This window comes from Plutella xylostella, chromosome 25, assembly GCF_932276165.1.
Source record: "Plutella xylostella chromosome 25, ilPluXylo3.1, whole genome shotgun sequence".
NCBI lineage: Eukaryota > Metazoa > Arthropoda > Insecta > Lepidoptera > Plutellidae > Plutella > Plutella xylostella.
The window spans coordinates 8,898,947-8,918,866 of NC_064005.1; the positions used below are offsets into that span (position 1 = coordinate 8,898,947).

Below are 19,920 nucleotides of genomic sequence, written 5' to 3' on the forward strand. Positions count from 1 at the left end.
CTATCCTTCATTAAATGTATTTTTAGTTATTTCCATGTTGTAGACGGTTCTTTACTTAGGTTCAGTCTATTTATATTGTAGCTCTTAGGTTCATCTATGCTCCAAGATAAGATGTTTACTTGAGTCGTTTGATTTTATTATTTATTTATCTTACGTCCTTTGCCAACATCTCGTCACGTTTTGCTTCTGCCATGTGCTTCATAAGTGTTTACCGTTTATTTACCTATTTGTTGTATGTAAAATATATCGATTTAATTATAGAAGTCATACCTATTATTATTTAATTATAATCTGTAGAAAATATTAGAATAAAATCGGGTTTAACTTTTCTGATATTTATTAACTTTTCACAACATTTTGTTATCGATTTCAAAAATGTAGGAGGTAACTTTGATCGGACGACTATAATAAACATACTTCTGGTCAATTTATTCCTCTTATAAGAGTCCTAATACAATGATTGGTACGCCCGCGCTCGGCCGATCCGCACAATATACGAGTAGCTATAGCAATACGCGGCCTTGGACATTGTTGACTTACCGCGTGCGCTCACAAACACCGACGATACATTGTTCCCGCTCGTTTTGTCTCCATTATCGCCGGCCCGCGACGTATTCGCTTCTAATCACTGTAATAATTCACCGGCACTTGTGAACGGCGGTAGACGTACAAACGCCCGTACGGGCTGAGATTAGCACGAGTCTGTTTTGTCCGCAGCGGTATCGAGTGCAGAGATGAGGTGTTCGCCGCCCACCAGCTGCAACATGCGGACCTGAAGCCTCCGCTGGACGAGGAACCCGCGCTTGAGGTGCCCACCGCGGCGCCCGAGGAGGAGAGACCCATACCCGTCACTGAATCTATCTTTGCGCCGCGCAATAAGGAAATGAATGAAGGATTTCTCATGTTCTCTCAGGACGAGGGTAGAACAAGTATGTACCGCTCTTGTCTGCTAATGATATTCTTCAGTTCGGGCAGGTATTGTGACGTACATCTTCCTTTCCAGTGTTTAAGGAGGAGCCTGAAGATCTGACGCACCTGGCGCCGACCGCCGGCGACGCGTGCATCCCGCTCGAGAACAACGTGTTCGAGATGCTGGACGAGTTCATACTGAGCGACAACTACTGCAGCGGCTTCCTGGGGGACGCGGGCTCGCCCGGGGACTCGCTGGGCGACTCGCTCGCCGGGGACCCCTTCCTCATCTCCTCGCCCGAGACACAGGTACGCACGCTTGCTGCAGTCATATAGCTTTGTCGCTGATCTGGGTTTGCTTCTCTTGAACGGTATTCTAAGGGCCTGGTTCTTTCAGGAGACGGACTCGTCATGCGAACAGTCGTTTCTACTGACAGAGCTGTCGCTGGACGCGTTCGACGCGCGCTCGGACGAGCTGGACGGCGGCAAGTCGCCCTTCATCCCCATGGCGGACGAGCTGCCGCTGCTGGAGCCGGCCGTGATGTGGGGCGCGCTGCCCGAGGGCGTGAGCCTCGCCAAGCCCGCGCCGTCCGAGCCCGCGCCCGCGCCCGCGCTGCGCTCCCTGCTGGCCGCGCCCCCCACCGGCCCACCGCCGCACGATCTCATCACCAATATATACTCAGATCAAGGTAACACAACACCGAAACAAATGAATTACGATGTTGTTCAATGACAGTCTACTACATCGAAGTGCATGTTTCAGGTCTGATCCCCAGCAGAGCGGTGTCGTCGTGGGACACGGGCGTGAAGCGCGTGATCAAGCAGGAGGAGGCGCCGGCGGCCAAGCGCGCACGCCGCAGCCCCTCCCCCCCGCGCGCCCCGCAGCCCGCCCCGCAGCCCGCAGCGCCGCGCTCCAGCGTGCTCATGAACCTGCTGGTGAGCGGCTGCGACGTGGACGCCGGCTACATATGCATGGTGCAGAGCCGGCCCCGCAAACCCCTCAAGGCCTGAGCGCCCCCGCCCCCCAAGCGAACTGTGATAAAGCGTCCAGTGTCCAGCCGCGAGCCACTACTTGTGTTCATTGTGATATTGTTAGGTCGCGCGTCAAGTGACTGGAGTAAACTAGGGTCGATCTTCCGTGGACTTTTGATGTGCTATCGCCTGAAGGCGTTAAACAGATTAGTTTTGTAGGTGGTCTAAGTAATGTAGTATTGGTTGTCGATGAAGTCGGATCGCGACGGTCGTGAGTGTGAGAGAGGACCGCCGCGGCGGCAGGGTGAGTGTCCAACAGACGCATATCAGTGGCGTTTAGACGTTCCTAGGAATCCTAGGCTAGCTCTCGGTGTTATGATTGCCGCGCACTCGGTCTTATGTTACACCGGCTAATGTAATTATGTTCAGTGTAAATGGTTCGTTTCTTTGATTGGTGCATGCGTTTGCAATTATACATGCATTTTTCATGGTTAAAATGTTTTTTAGAATTATGTTGCGTAGTTTCCGTATATTGCATAGCACAAATAGTTTTGATCAATAATTCTTATCAGCTGAATGTTCGCGCACCATTTTGACTGCAAAAGAAACTCTATTTTTAATTCGTTGTTCATGTGTTGTATGTATAGTGTTGGTTATATCGATAATGTTGGTCACGATACTCACGATAAAACGCGGGCTAACATTTCTCAGAGGTTATCGATATTTATTTTTTGTTATCGTTTTTTGTACATCGAAATATGTGTTTAGTTATAGGTGTAAATAGTTGTTTTGTAATTTAATATTTCGTGTCGAATGTCCGTTGTGAAGAATGCGAGCGTGTGTAGGTACCCGCTGGTACTTGGAAGTATTCAGTTGTCAGTTACTGCCAAACGATAAAAAGTACAATATATGTAGGAACAAGTAGATTATTTTATTTATACGCTATCTAGCTCCACAGGGAAATATCTGGAGAAGCTGAGGAAATCCTGTCAAAACAATTATGTAAATTAGAAATAGATCTTAAAGTTATTCAATCTAAAACTGCCGTGGTGGTTGTTTTTGATATTCAGGTTTCACGATATTTTGATAGTTGTAATGTCCAATGTCTTTTTAGTCTCTTTTGGAAAAAAGTCAGAATATTTAACGATCAAACTATAAATAGTCGTCGTTTTTGAGAAGTGTTCTACTCATTTATATGGTTTTTATAGTTGATAGACACCTCTAGTGTTTAGGACATACTACCTACTCGAAATCTAGATATTTAATGCTTCACCATTTTTAAAGCCATGTTCAGATGTTTATATAAAAATACTATCTACCTAATAGTTTACATGTACCAAGTTAATCAAACGCGCCAGTGCCATTGGCGTGCATATTATGAAAAGTTAGAAAAGCCTCTATTTTCCTGATCTAATTAAATGTACTAAATGTTTATGAAATCAACAAAAAATACGATCAAATAAAATATTAAACTAGAGCTGGTAACAAGATGCATATTGATTTTATTTACCCCCTAAAGCCTTTTCCCATCCCACCCCGTCCCAACCGGCTACAATTCTACAACGATTTTGAAACAACATTCGATTGTTTATGTTTGTGTTCTGATATGTGGAGTGAAAGGTTATCGGATAATATTAGAAAAACACTATTACAAAATATCCTATGATAGACATAGGAATATTTCGTGATAAAATGCTTGACTTAAATGGTTGATTGGTTAAATAGTGAGCCTATTTAATAATAAATAATAATGAAATAAATCTATTAGAGGAATACTTTTCGTGTAATACATGCATTCCTATAATAATTTACATATTAGGTATATTACGTAAAGGTATTTAACCAACTGTTGAAAAATCTGCCCTAACCTGTTAACTGCCTAGCGAGGATCCTTCCAAGATATAACACGATGTCAATTGTGCCTGATTTCTGGCAAACAAGCTGTGTTAACCCGTAATCATTTTTGTACACAATATACTTTGTTGTGTTTTCAGATCTTTTCCATGTAGTCAGCTTTAAAATACCGGAAAAGCTAGAAAATTCTTATCAATGTCGCTACAGGGCACCGGGTTATCTCAAACATAAATTTAGATTAGGTTTTACTATCTTAACTACCTAGCCATCCTAGATCTACCAAGCACTATGGAAAAAATCAGAGTACTATTTTAATTCAATAGTCTATCCAATCTATAGGTAGCTACATAAATATTGGGGTGCTATGTTACAAGGTTGGTCCTATTTGGAATAAATAATAAGAAACGTAATTTTTTGAGTCTATCTAATTTGCCGTAGTATCAATGTCTCAATTCTATCCTACTGTAAAATGTATCCCAAGAAAGTGTTTTTTTAGTGAAATGTGAGACAGCAGTGATAAGTCTGGCAGCGTAGACAAAATGACATAACTTGATATAAACTTCACTCCCAAAGTCTCATCAAAAACTACAAACTCCGGACAACTTTATCCAACTTATTCCAAAGTCTTAATTAACTCTTAGCTTTAGCTTTAGCCACAAACAATTCTCTATCACCCCTATTACGATTGTCAGTCGGTCGTTAATTCCTTCCTTTTTATTACAAGGGATCTTTTGCAAGTGACCAGATTCCCAATTCTCTGTTCGCTTTGCAGAGCAATCGCTACTAACTGCCATTAAGGAAACTATTTAGACATGAAGTGTTAAATTATAATATGAACATATAAATTAGGCTCTAATCATAAAGTTTAGGGAAGAAGTGGGCCACTTTATCTCGAATCTTGATAGAATTTCGATTAGTATTCTTAATAGCAATCTACCTACAATAAAAACTATAGATACTATTGGCAATTAATTTTATTTGAAGCAAACGATACTCCGTTAAACAGAGGTTAATGAATTTATTAAGAACTTTAAGAATCGGTAACAAACACAGTTTCGACTCTTATTGCCATTCCAAAAGTCGAAATTTGTGTACCTACTTACTTAGCTTAGCTTAGCATACAAGATAGCCTATACAAACGATAGACCTATGAGACCCAATTCCCCAAATTCTCCAGCTGAATGGGAATAGGGCGTCGGATAACATCCACTTTAGGTGAACCCGCGATATCTGAAAGGTCCCCCCGAGGAAAGCTCGTAATAAGGACTCTGCGTTTTATGGCGGCGCGGATTGCGGTGACCTCAAAATGTAATGGTCTCAGCAAGTGTTTTTCGGTATTCCTTAAAGGGCCAGTTCTTATATTGATATGGGATTAGAAGGAAATGTAACTTAGGTAACCGATGTTAATATCTCCGAAGAGTATGAGTTTCAGCGACGTTACTTACTTTGCCATATAAATTAATGGGGTACCCTAGGCAGTAAGCGACTGACCACGTAATTGACTGACTTATTCTTTCACCACCTTGTGTTTGTCACCGACACATGCTAACTGATGATAGAAAGTCAGAGCCCCTCTTTTTCAAAGCAAGAATGCACCATAAAAATATTAATTATAGTTAAAGAATTGTACGTTTTTCTCGAAAATGTAATATACATGTACTCTATGTATGCGCGTTAATCGATTTTCAGTGCTTTGTACGGAGTATCGAGGCTGAAATATGAATTGAATACGGTATGCGTCGGTATGACGGTATTCGTTGTCGACTATCGACATTTTGACAAGGGATGAAGGGCGCTATACAGACTGGCACACAATTTCATTATAACAAGATTTTGTAAAAGTTCTTAGCGTAGTTTCAGTAAACATGTAGCTTTTAAATTCTCTTTATATTGGATGCAATCAGACGCTTTCATAGACGATAGTCTTAATTGAAATTTACATTATTGTAAGACTATCGACAAACACAGTAAAAATTCTTATTTAATTATATTATAGTAGGTATTATAATATAGCTGGAACAGCTAATGCGCAGATACTTACACTTATCTGAGTTAAACTCAACACTTATTAATTAGAGAGGGTCAGGAGCTGACATCTAGTATCTAAATGACATGTACCTAACTACCTACATACATAGGTATAATTTACAAATGCTTCAGTGCAGATTAGGTACATATTTACCTAATGTTATGATTATCCAATCATAACAAGTACTTATAGCAAAAATACATACTTAGATACATATACGAATAGGTATAGGTTGCGTAAAATGTATACTAGGTAGGTACTTACTTATTTACTAGGTAATACTTAATATAAGGTCACATCCTTTCCATCCTTTAATAATTAGGTCACATCCCTTAGGGCTATTTATTACAGATACTGCCTTATATAAGAACTTTATACTGTAAAACAAAGAAAACAGATTGCTTTCACAGAGTGGATCAGTCAATTTGTATGCATGTTGAGAATCTCGAGACAAATAGCGGTTGAGTGGCTGCTGCTGGATATTGAGATTAAAATCAAAGCCATTGTTGAAGAGGACATCTATTTTTCTGCAAAATATGAATGTATTTTTGTCTAATTTTAGGATATGTGACAAGATGTGATTATTTATTTAACTGCAGTAAATAACACAGACTGAACAGAATTTAATGAACGGATTAATTCAGGTGTCTGTAAAAATATCCAGGCAATAACTTAGGATTTGATCTCGACACTGGACAGCCTATCGCAGTCCGATTAGGTCTGTACGATAGTGAAGGGATGTACATGTCTGGAGCTTTAAGGATGCAAATCTCTATCAAAAGCTTTCGCGAGTCGTGGTATCTTGTTTGTAGATATTTATCCAATTATGATATTTGTGGAGGTGTTAGTTCCAGCAGCTGGCTCTCCAAAAACCTATGTATCTAATGTAAACCAATCTATTCTGAGGCATCAAGCGATCCAACAGCAAGCTTAGTTTGAGTGACTAGTAATCCACAGTGGCCTCAATATTTCCTATTCGCTGCGGTTAGGCCAGCTTCTCTGTGGTAAATCACTAAAGGATAGTTTCCAAAGGCTTGTATCATTTTAATAGCATTCATTTTTCTCTTTTTATCGTTTGAATGTTGTTGTTGATAGGCCTTTCTAACACTTTACTATGTCAGTCTAGGGCTCTAGGCAATTTCATCAAAAATATTTTCATAAGCAAATAAATTCGTGAAACTTATACCGAAATTTTGATAATTTTTATACTGATTTCAAAGTAGCTCTCGCGATTACATAACTAAAGGATATCGTGATAGATTTAAAAGCTGAAATAAGTCCGCAGCTAAACTCTAGCATTATGTCGTCAAAGGTTCAATGTCCTACTCTGAGTGGGTTCAGTACAATGGCGCGGCTTATCCTCCCGAGTGTTACGACTGTGGGGTCTTAAACCGTATTACATTGGGGTTTATTTGCCAAATCACTCTTGATTGGAGTGCAAGTGTGTAGGCATGGCCTGTTGGGGATTTCACTAAGAAATACGTTTATTCTGCTATAACGTGTGATTTTTCTATGAAATATCCTAGATTGTTAAGCCTATGTTTGGTTCGAGTGTAGGTGCGTTAATGTCGTGGACCAAGTATCCATTACATCAAAACAAAATAATTTAATACTAGGACATCGTCCAATCAACCGCAAACATAATATCGACCTGACGGATCCGAATACATAATTGACACGAACGGTCTACGAATAAAAGTCGAAACGCATATTCAATCCAGTATGCCTTGAGCGAGATATCGGGAACGCTGCAAGCCGTCATAGAATAATTCTTCGGCTTTCACAGAAGAATCGCCTTTAGCGATCGGCGCGAACGCAGAATCTGTGTCAATGAGCGCGGCCCATCTGTCACATCGCAATGAACAGTTGCATTCGCAGTCAATCTAAATTCCTCAGTAGCGCGCGCGACTAAAAAGGAGTTTTTAGAATCGTTTGTAGAATTGAAGCCAGTTTCAACGCCTTTTTTATCCATTCTAGATAACCTACCTACAAATCAATATGCATCTGTGTTTAACTGATATTGTTTATACCCAAAGCCTATGCGTAACAAATGTCTTCTTCCATCTGATGTACCAAACTAAAGCAAAATCCTTCTGCGCATTTCAGGATATACCCCGTCCGGCCCAGCCGATACCGAGCCGGGTGACTCTGCAGCCGACCGCCAACGTTGGACCTATTGGACCCCAGCAGCTCCTCATGCAGACACGGAAACTGTCGCCACACGCCGCCACCCCCACCGTCACACAAGTACCCAAGATCCAGGTATCACCAACAACGGCCAACACCATCCGTCCAATCACCAACCCTATGTCGCCGCTAAGCCTAAGCATAGACACGTCAATGTACGGAGTGTATGGAAGAAATTGCAGCCCAGCCATAAGTCCGGCACAGAAGGAACGCCTGCTAAGCCCGTATTCGACACCACCATCAATGTCACCGGCTGAAAAATACACTATTTACAGCCCCAGTGGCACCCCAACGCAGGTCTTACAAAGCAATTGTGACCCGTACCTGACGAATAAGTCAGTGAGTCCATCGATTGGGCTTCAGAGGGATACACAACAGGAAATGTTAATGGATCCTTCAATGGCGGCAGACTTCTGGTCAGACGCTGACATGATCCTGACAGCGTTTGACGATGTCAGACTATAGTAGTGTAGGCTGCATTGTGAGTGAAACGGGGTAGTTTTTGTAGGGTGCTGTAAATTGTTGTGCAAAGGAGGATAAATTATGTAAAAATACTGATATAGTGACTAAGAGGTTTATTAGGTTTCAGAAGCCTATTAATGATGCGTTTTGAATTAAATGATGGTTTTTTTCTGATTTGTGAGTGTTCTTGAAAATAATTAATTTCCATGCCACGGTTAGTTCAAAACGTATCACAAGTTGGTATACCTTCATAAATTAGGTACAGCTACAAGCTAATATTATAATATCGAAGGTTGCTTTAAATCGATCTGCATGGTACAGTGTGTAACGACTCGGAGGAAAGACCGACAAACCTATACGTCACGGTATATCAAACTGAACTAAAGTTTCACTCACTTCATGTAAAAGCCGCAAACTATAAAATTTGAATATGAATAACGACAGAGCTTATACGAAAATGTTTTTGACTAGAATATAAGTATAGTTTTTATATTATATACATAGTTTTAATATTAATTTTAAGTCAAAGTTTAAGGTCTTTAATAATAAAATCGGTTACTGGTAAGACCTTTTTGTTTAGAACGCCTAATTGATTGAAACTTTTTGAATATTATTCTCTTCTGCCGATATTGAAAAACTTTACTCTGATCGGGAGTTTACAGTCAGCTTTTCTACTACTCTAAAGATAAATTTAACGAACACTGCTCTGTTTAAACATCCTATGGCATTGATTTAAAATTTTGGTCCGAAACATTGTTAAGAATACTTATGGTATGGTAATAAGTTGGTACCTATATTTATGTATAGATTATACCATAGAATAACGAGACTAGCACTTGTACTTGTTATTCTATGATTATACTTACCTGTAATTAATGATCAAATCTTTATACTCACTTAGAATATAAGTTTAACATCTATATCACTCATAAGAAAGTACCTATCTATGTATGTATATAATCATTTTTATTATTTTTACTATTATTTCATAAATCATGATCAAAACTTCACACCTCCTCTCCTTTTTCTCATGAAATACCTATGTTTTTCTTTCTTTATATTATTCTGTGAGGCTAGATAGTAATGTAGATAACCTATACAATTCGAATCATATTTTCCTTTTTATTTTAAGATTTAAAACTATATGCCACCAGAAAGTAAATAATACTATAGGTACATTATTATACTAATAATTTTACTTGTTACAACGTTTTACCTTAATCTATAGTGGGTACAGATAAAGTACAACGAAATTATAAGTAATATGATCACGTTTTAAATAAAATGCAATTATTTTCTATGTCAAATATCTTAAAGAAATGTTATTAACACATTAAATATTTTGTATACTTATAGCCACATATCTATTGTAATTTAAAATTACCAACTTAGCTAAGTTTTTCATAGTTTTGTAAATCTATGGAAAAGTAGGTAAGTATGTAGTGTATGTATAGGTACTTTGGAAAAGGTCAACTTTTATCTGTGAGGTAGGTAAGAAACTTACATTTTCTCCACTGTATCATATTCTCAATTGAATTGTTAATAATTATTACTAAATAACGGGTAAGCTGTTTAAAACAAAAGTAAGTACATTTTTTTTAAAGATTTTTCTTAGTACTGCCGTATTCACGTTCCATCTTCAGTTATAATCGGGTGTCAGTAGTAGGTAGATAATTATTTAATTCCGTATGATGTTGTACTTTTTGTCATTTGAAAAGAGTATAGTAGTTAGATGTGTTACATAACTGATAGCCCATTGATATAAAATGTAGGGTATTTGATTTCATTGTAAAAAAGCACAAAATCTGTATTTTTTTGGGGCCTGGATAACGTTATGTAGATAAGTTTTAAAAAGTTAATAATGCTATGTAAGTAATTTTTTCATAATTTATGTTATTATGTGGGCATCTTATAAGTACCTCAATAAATAAGATGGTCACAAATTATGTGTGTAGGTATGTTATGTACCTACGTTATGAATCTTGGTAAATTAATGTAATTAGCATTTATATTTTTTAACACTTATGTTATGAAATGTTAAAATGTATGGGCGGCGGCCATATACGATTATACACCATGTGTGAGGGGTCAATAATAAAAATGACATGCTACTGCCAATATTATCTAAGTACTCTAGTACTAGTTTAGTAATTAGAACTAGTTATTTGTAAGTATCTAACCAAAATATCTTGAAAATCTTAACTGTGCCATAGCAAAATGTGTTGAAAATTATCTTATTGAGTAATAACAATTCTAATAAATGTCTAGGTATGGAAGTTATCAATAAAAATCTATGTTTTGATTACTTATAATAAAAAATGTCTTTCTATCATAAAAAAAGGAAAAGGAATATCTTCGAAAAGTAAAATCAAATTGTAAATAAGATATTATTGTTTTGTAATTAGCTCATAAATACATATTACGTAATACGATATTCCACAGACTTTTCATTGCTCCCATCCCATTATCTTAAAGCCTGTGTAGTCTTCATAATGTACCAAACAGTACTTTTTCGTTGTCATCAGTGTCCGCTAGAGGCGCCACTTTGTATGTTAAAATAAATAACATACAAACTATAGAATCTCTAACATTAGGTACCTACCTAATTTATCTTCAAATTGGCTAAACTAAAACTGTGAAGACAAGTTACAGTAAGTAATATGTATAATTAGAACGACCGGGCCTCGGCGTCGTTACATATGAGTCCTATGTTCAGCAAAAAATGGCCCGTTAGCTGATGATCTTCTAGCGTGTCGGTGACAAACACTATAGTTGCTCACCGTGGTGAAAGGCCAGAGTAGCCAGAGAATAGCGTCATTGTCAGTCCCTGAGTGCCCTGTGTACGTCTGACGTAGGTACCTACAGTTGGTACGGTCAGGGGCAGAGAAACCTGACCCCCCTCTCATAGTAACAATGCTTCTGAGGGGGGTCAGGTTTATCTGTACGTCACTCGGGGAGGCTCGTTACGTGAATCCTACGTTGATGGGGATGACAGAGGAGAAGTGAATCTAGCTGAGCTTGCTTGGTAAGTAAGTAGGGTATTAGGTGAAAATCAAAGAGGAACTCATTGTACACCACACGGCATGCGCTGATAGCCTGGCAAATATGACTATATAACTGGAAAACATTAGACAGTGTTTAAATAATTTAGGTACAAATAAATAGTGATGAGGATGAGCAGTAAAGTGTCTTTGCCAACTGCTGTCCTTTTTTATACCTGACTGCCGAAGAAGGAGGGTAATGTTTTTTTTGCACACTTATTTCTCAGGCTGTACCAATGTACTTAGTACAGTAGGTATTTCACAAATGATTTTTGAACACAGCACAGCGTAGATCTCCGAATAACGATTCAAGTGTGATTCCTTATTCTGATGACGACCGTGACATGATGGCGTTTTGTTATTGCACCAGTAGTTTTTCTTCGTTATACAATCGAACTACTCAAAATTTAACATCAGCAAAAGACTGTTTAAAACTTTTTTTTTCGTATTATGGCTAATGTTTTTGCTTTATTGTAAATTAATTCAAGTATTTTTGTTTGTCATAAATGTAAATAAATTGAAATGCGTTTAGTTTCAACAACAGATGACATTGTAAAGTTATGAATGAAAAAAGCAGAAATAAAGGCATTGTCTATATGTATGTTGAATCATCATTTATAATATCTTATAAATTTTTCCTTTATTTAATTATTATAATAAAGAAAATGTTCATTATTATTTAGCTGCTTTTCCTCATAAAAAACCTATTTTACGAAAATTGGCAACCATAGACAATTACTATTTATGTCCGCCATTCATTCCGATTCATTCTTTTGACTCTTTTGAGTTGCTTTTTCGTTTTACGATATAATCCAAACGAGCACGTTATTTGTTATCAACGTATAACCATCACACTGAAATAATTACGACGATATCTTCAAAACCAAAGAAACTACGCGTCGGAGGACTCAACCTCTACGCAAGTGTTACTCCGCAATCGTCTGACGTGATCATTTCTTGAGACTTCCAGTGATGCTTCCCTTTTACGTTATCGGTTGCGACGTCCGTCTGTCGAGTGCCTGATGGTGTGTGAACTATGTGCGAATAATCGAAGCTCGCACAGAGAGGACCTACAATGGGGGCTTTCCTGAACAAGCCTGAGACGAAGAAGTACAACGAGCATGGGGAGGGCAACGGGCTGCGCTACGGCGTGGCGTCCATGCAGGGCTGGCGCGTGGAGATGGAGGACGCGCACCACGCGCAGTCCACGCTGAACGGCACGCTGTCGGACTGGTCGTACTTCGCCGTGTTCGACGGGCACGCGGGAGCGCGCGTGTCGGCGCACTGCGCGGCCAACCTGCTCGAGTGCATCCTGCAGACAGACGAGTTCCGGCGCGAGGAGGTGGCGGCGGCCATCCGCGCCGGCTTCCTGGACCTGGACAAGAAGATGCGCGAGCTGCCCGAGCTCAGCAACGGCGAGGACAAGTCGGGCTCCACGGCCGTGTGCGCCTTCGTGTCGCCCGGCAAGATCTACATCGCCAACTGCGGCGACTCCCGGGCCGTGCTGGCGCGCGCCGGCCAGCCCGTGTTCGCCACGCGCGACCACAAGCCCGAGCTGCCGTCGGAGAAGTCCCGCATCGTGAGCGCGGGCGGCTCCGTGATGATCCAGCGGGTGAACGGCAGCCTGGCCGTGTCGCGCGCGCTGGGCGACTACGAGTACAAGAAGGTGCGGAACCGCGGCCCGTGCGAGCAGCTGGTGTCGCCCGAGCCGGAGGTGTCTGCGCTGGAGCGCGCGGACGAGGAGTTCCTGGTGCTGGCCTGCGACGGCGTGTGGGACGTCATGAGCAACGAGGCGCTGTGCTCCTACGTGCACTCCCTGCTGCTGCTCACTGACGATCTGGAGGCCATCACCAACCAGGTCATAGACACCTGCCTCTACAAGGTAAACACAACCATCATAATAACACTTTAATTGTAATAGAGTCTGGCTTGTGTTTTGAGACTATCATAACATTCATAACACTAGTAAATAGAGGTAAATCAGTAATTCACCTCAGCCTACCCAATAAGGGGTTTCAGGCAGGTGTTTTTATAATGTTTACTAGCAAGGTGGCAACTGTGGCAGACAAAATATACTATCAATTAAATGAGTACAAAAAAATATTTAAAGATATGAAGGCCACAACTGGCTCTCTTTAAGCTTACTAAGTTATTTTCCACTTTATTAACTAGTCTTAAAGTATCAAATTTCAAGATGTCTCCAATGCAGTAATCTTTTCTGATAATATTCTTGTAATGAACTTTAAACATAGTAATAATGTACTATCAGAATGAGATCATCACAGTAAATATATTTTTATCTTGGTGTAAAGATTGAACTCATTATCTCAATGATAACGTGAAATGGTAACCAGATTGGAAGCATTGAATCATTGTTTGGGCTTTCATTATTGCTGCAAAAATAGTGTGTGTTGGATGCTACTATGGAAGCACAGCATAAGCAATAAATAACATTCATGACTAATTACCTATTTATTAAATCAATCATTCTTACTTTACAATCACAGGGTTGGCAAAGTTTAATTACACAATGTAGATAAGATGCCCAATAGTGGTCAAAAAATATGGTGAATGACAATGATGAAAAATATGACCTCCTTAGCCAGCTCCCATTCTCCTTAACACAATTATGATAATCAGATTACAACAGAAAGAAAGCAAAGAACCAACTGATATCACCCACACTCATTCACTTTGTTACATGCTAATAATAAAAGATAATATACCAAATACTTAATCAACAACATCTCATTACAGGGAAGCAAAGACAATATGAGCATCGTGCTGGTGACGTTCCCGGGAGCCCCCAAGCCGTCTCCAGAGGCCCAGCAGGCCGAGAAGGAGCTGGACGAGACTCTCCGACAACGACTCACAGGTTGTTACACTTCGCTACTGCATGCCTGCTCGCACACACACAGGGTTAGGTCCCGTAACATTGCCCAGCTCCGAAGGTGTTCCCGGCAGAATTCTGCCCCTAGCTCTGACAGTGATAGTAGTGCCAATAACGATGCCAGGGGATAGGTTGGTAGCAATCTCAGATGTAGACTCGAATTAACAGAATCCCAGTACAAATTTTATTATCTTCATCTCTTTAAAGTTTTATCAGAATTTAGTACAAAAGTCTTTTCAGAATCTTTACATTATGAAGCATACTTCCTTAAATAATATTCAAAACAATATAGGTATAACGATAAAAACAAAGATATTCTAACATATATGATAACATTACATCTAACAAGTTTATTCTAAGGATATGAAAAAGGTGTGATTCCGTTTTAAAAACAGTACCTTATCCAGAATATTATAATTTATTTAGTTTTACAGTTATTAAATAACTTTTCTTAACTCACACACCAAGGTGACCCAGATACGTTGTTCGTATAAAAAGCAATATTTTGTACCTGCCATGATATCAAATATCACTTACTTTATGTTTTCTAATCTACTACTTAATAAATAAGCCTGTTTTAAACTAAAGATTATATGTATTTAAAAGACAAATGTTGATCATTTACTACTTTTAAATTACACATAAATATCCGACTCACTTTAAAAGCAAGGTTAAAATTATAAAAATGAAAAAAAAAACTGATCCTGTTATTATTTCAAAATATGGAGGTGTTTGATTTTCTATCATAATAATAAAATTATCATTACAAAAACCATTGCAAACGTTTTAAGATTACTCATATCGGTGCCAAGTTGCCAAAATTACGCAACGGACGCGTATCTAATAGTTAACTTTTCGGTCAGGTTATAAAAGCGCCTATTTATACAAAAGCTTTGCATGCCACATACTCGTAAATAACTGGCATGTGAATGTTACATAAGTTTATTGCGAATCATAAGACTAAAGTGTATAGTTACTCAGACAGCCATGGCCTTACTTCGCCTGAGTTCTCGCCTAAATAACTTAGACACAAGTTCTAAACTCTAGAGAGATGTCGTGCACGGTATAGTCTATAAGAACGTAGGTTTTATATACCTCATATTATTATGTACTTGCTTATTTACATCACTTACGTAATGCGCTTTATACAAATATTTCCTCAAACTTTGATCATAATTATATTAACATTTTCCCCACTATCAATAATCAAATGAGATGAATTGACCGCGGCACAAAAGTAGAATTTATATCTGGAAGTTATACCAGGTTTTATTGATGGAAATGTTAAGGTAGTCAAACGTCAATTAAAATATGAGAGCGGGCTCAGACTAGCAAAACAGCACTGGGCTAAGGTTACCTATCTAGGACATAGTAGGAATCTTCTTAATGTTTTAAAGGTAGTTAAGTTTTTTAGCGTCCCTTCTAGATCCCTGTCTAGTCTAATGCCCATAAACTATTTTCCCACTGCCAAAAATACTAGGTTTTCGTGCCAATTTTGACTGTAGAAAAAACCTTTACTTATTTCTACCTCTGAAATAGTGTATTATACCATTTATACCTTGCCATCCTATATTTATTGTTAAAAATATTATAATATCTGTAATTTGATTTTGAAACCCAGAGGACCATTTCCTGTAAACATTTAACAAAATTTTACTCTTTCAATTACCTAAGTAATTCTATAAATACAAAATATGATGAATTTAATAACTATTATAACATTATTTAATAAGGTTAATTGAATTAGCTAAAGTTTAGGTACAATTTTGAAAACAAAGTAATTTTAGGGAAACTAATAAAGACATTTATTTGGATTTGATTACTTTATAAGCGTTATGTGTACCTACCCCTGCTGATTAAAATAATGTCATAAGTAAATTAAATTACCTTTCCACTGTTTTTTTAACTTACATAATAATGTTGCTAACGTCGTCCTTGGGCCAAAACTACAAATAAATATAATAGGAGTTTGCAAGTGCCAATATATTGGTGCCATTTGTTATTTAGTGACCTAGAAAAAACAAATAGGTTTATATAATTGTTATTTGTGTTTATATATTTTATTTAGGTGATTCTGAAGATCCAAAATTAAATTCAACACTATCTAAACCTATAAACATAATTTATTGAAATTAGATTGCCTGAGAAAATAAATATTTGTGATAGGCAAGTTAACATTTTGAAAATACGGAAATTAAATTTTGTACCTACAGAATCACTCCATATCTTTGAAATTAATTAATAATACAATCTCGTTACCATGAGTATTCTATTTTAAGTTATTAAATAATAGTTAAGTATATGTGTTGTTCATGTTTGTTACTAATTAGTTATTTAGAGTTATATGTATATTATATTTATTTACAATTTTAAATAAGCTTAATTATATTTATGTAAGATATTAAACAATCTTAGATGGCTAGTAGAGGATAGATACGGAAAGTCGAGGACAGTAAGAAAAATGTGCTTTGTTGATTCTCCTTGGGAGGGGCCTATGCCAAGCATTGGACAACTACGATTTGCAGTTGATTATACTATTATTAAAAGGTGCGGCCTCTTCAATTTATAAATTGTGTGATGTCAATTAATCATAGTCATTTTTCATTTACTTCCAACTATAGTAAAAGACACTTAATTCTAGAAAAAAAACCATTAATCTGTTTGATCTAAAAACGTAGCTAAACATTAGATCTGATATTCTTTAAATACACAAAATAAATATTTGATAGCTTTCATAATTGGTTAAGAAAGGGACGTCGTATATTTATAAATTATATTAACTATAACGATTTTAACATTTGTGATAATGCAGAAGCAATCTTTTTATTCCAATAATTAGCTTAATAAATTGTATTTTCGCAAAAATAATGCTACAAAATTGTTATCTGATGAAGTTTAAACATTAAAAAACGTTTAAAACTGTTCAGTTAGTTTCATTGCTTTAAACCTAACCTCTAGTTTAGATGAGTATCTTTCTGTTATTTTATAATAACGTTACATTGAAGAAAATATCAGGTTAAAGCAATGAAACGTCTGCAGTTTTGTGATCTCTGTGTTGAACTAGTGAGTAGGAAATGGGTTCTCTACTTATATGTATAATACTAAAGGGGCAGCCATACTAATTTTAATCTCATTAACGTTACTACACGTAGTTTCTGGTCAATCTATACTGTGTCCGCTCTATTTAGCCCGGTTCGCCTTACGCACTAATTCTATGTTGAGTATTTAATCTTTTTTTATGTCCAAACAATTTGAGTAAGTATTCAGATTTGTATTAAAAAAAAACTGTGTAGTTACTTAGCTAAGCGCTAAGACAGACTCATGGCCGGATAACACAATCTTATTTTTGACGACGACCGAATGGCGTAGTGGTTAGTGACCCTGACTACTGAGCAGAAGGTCCCGGGTTCGATTCCCGGCTGGGGCAGATATTTGTTTAAACACAGATATTTGTTCTCGGGTCTTGGGTGTTGATATTTATATTTAGTATCTATCTATCTATGTATTTGTGTAGATATATCAGCTGTCCGACACCCATAACACAGGTTCTACCTAGCTTGGGGTCGGATGGCCGTGTGTGAGATGTCCCCACATATATTATATTATTATTGATGGTTAGAAAATGCTTGAAATACTTACTAAGGCCAATAAGTTTATCGTACCATAAGTACAGGATGTTAAGTGTATAGTATAGTAAGCCGAAAGGGACTTAGGAAGTCAAAGTCATTTTGAACCACTGAAGACTTGTTGGTCACGTGAGTTTTTACTGTACCTAACTATACACGTTCGTTAATTCACTACTAGGAACATGTATAAAGGTTTGAGAGAAGTGATTCTGTTGCTAACCTCAATAGTTGTTGGAGCGTCACTACAAGTTACAACCTTTCGCACTTCACTAACCAATAGCCATTACGACATTGAAGGCAAATGCACTCTTAGCAACATAGGTATAGTTAAGATGTAGGTAGGTACATGGTAAGAAATATTGCTACTTTATCCCTGATCAAGAAAATATGTAACTATAAATGTATGTAACTATGTATAGGATAGTTGATGTAGTTGCCGTTTATAAAGCGAAAGTGCTATTTTTTGTATCAATTATAAAATAATAAAGATCTATATTTTCTACTAACTGACGCCACCATTAGGCGCAACCTAGGTAGCAATTGGCCAGTGACGCTAATTAGACTGGGTTAACATTCAGGATCTAGTATTCGTTACCAACATGGGCAAAGAAGAACTAAATTAACGACATACAAAAGTACAAATGACAACCCAATATGAAATAAGACTTACTATTTCACTTCCACTTACGATGCAACTATAAAGTCCTTGAATCGGAAGTGAATCCTAACTAATTGTTAAAGACCGTATTTAATGGATCCATTCTATTTATTTAAGGACAAATCCGTTAAAAACCTATTATCAATATTTTTTTTAATGTAATTAAATAACTGAAAATGATGAAAAGTCTTTGCAAAATTGCGCTCTTTTATGTGTACACTGTATAAAGACTTGCTCACTAACGCCATCTACCTCCAACCCACAGCGATCATCGAGCGGCTGAGCTCGGAGCAGAGCGAGGAGGCGTACATCTTCCCGATGGCGCTGAAGCAGCTCGCCGAGGAGAAGATCCCGGGCCTGCCGCCTGGTGGAGGGCTGGCTGCCAAGTGAGTTTGAGTTTTGTGAAGGGATGAGGGTGGGTTTGGATTGAGGAGTAGGGGAAAATTTGGGAACATTGGAACGCGTGGAGTGACAGAAAAGCCTTCTTCCTAGTGGCGTTCAAGTTACTAAAGTAACGTCATTTTAATTCAATGTTGATTCAAAGTTAAACTCAACATAATATTTTGCTCTAATCTCATATTTTTTATCATCATGCGCTGTCCGAAATGACTTCATATCTTGGCCCTGCATGAGGCTTTAGGGCGATGACTTTTAACAGTTAATAATAGTTTAAAATGTAAAGTGCAGGCTTTTGTGGCACTACGTCCATTAAATGTTACGCCAAGCAAAGCTCATTATCAGTTATCTTCCAAACATCGCCATAACACTCTGTCTTTGGCCTTCCTCTTTCAGCCAATCATCATCAGTGCCTGTTAAATATGAGCTGGTGGTAAACCTCTACTATAACATATTTTTTCTGTTTCCAGGCAAAGTCTCCTGGACAAGATCTACAGGGAGTTCTACCCGGACCACGCGGACAGCTCGGAGTCGTTCGTGTGCGCGGACGAGATGGCCGACGCGTACGAGAGCAACTAGGCGCCCCCTGTACATAGCCGGAGCGTGTTTGAGCGCGTAAGTTTGACGTTTCACGGTTTTTTCTTTTTTATCGTACCATAGACTCGATTTGTGGCCAGTGTTTTATTTTTTTTTTGGAAAATGTTTTGTTTAGAACTTTTTGAGTGAATTCGAAATTTGAATTCGTTGGGATGCCGTTTTGGGAATAGTTTGTGTATTTTGTCAATGTGGTTGTTAAGGATTAGGTAGAAATTTTAGGTTGTCTTGCTGGGAATTGAGACTAACGGAGGTAGTCAAATTAAATTGTAAAAATATTATTCGTAAAGCGTTTCCTTACA

General features: G+C 38.1%; 2 protein-coding genes across 5 annotated transcripts in view; both read left to right on the top strand.

Annotated features, from left to right (window-relative positions):
* The window catches only part of LOC105384842, a 94,421-nt gene extending 85,749 nt beyond the window's left edge, over positions 1–8,672 (top strand). For 3 of the 4 annotated variants that reach the window (XM_048630114.1, XM_048630111.1, XM_048630113.1), the window contains exons 8-12: positions 718–929; positions 1,004–1,218; positions 1,307–1,598; positions 1,673–1,845; positions 7,871–8,672. In XM_048630114.1, the coding sequence (XP_048486071.1) occupies positions 718–929; positions 1,004–1,218; positions 1,307–1,598; positions 1,673–1,845; positions 7,871–8,416 (1,438 nt within the window). In that variant the 3' untranslated portion in view covers positions 8,417–8,672. The remainder of the gene's footprint in view (positions 1–717; positions 930–1,003; positions 1,219–1,306; positions 1,599–1,672; positions 1,846–7,870) is intronic. The other variant, XM_048630112.1, reaches the window with a different exon arrangement.
* A 3,857-nt stretch (positions 8,673–12,529) lies between these two features.
* Positions 12,530–19,603, top strand: LOC105384843 (protein phosphatase 1B). The gene is given in 4 exon segments (NM_001320021.1): positions 12,530–13,336; positions 14,212–14,329; positions 18,894–19,014; positions 19,495–19,603. Coding segments are annotated over 4 exon segments (1,155 nt in total).
* The last annotated feature ends 317 nt before the right edge of the window (positions 19,604–19,920 follow it).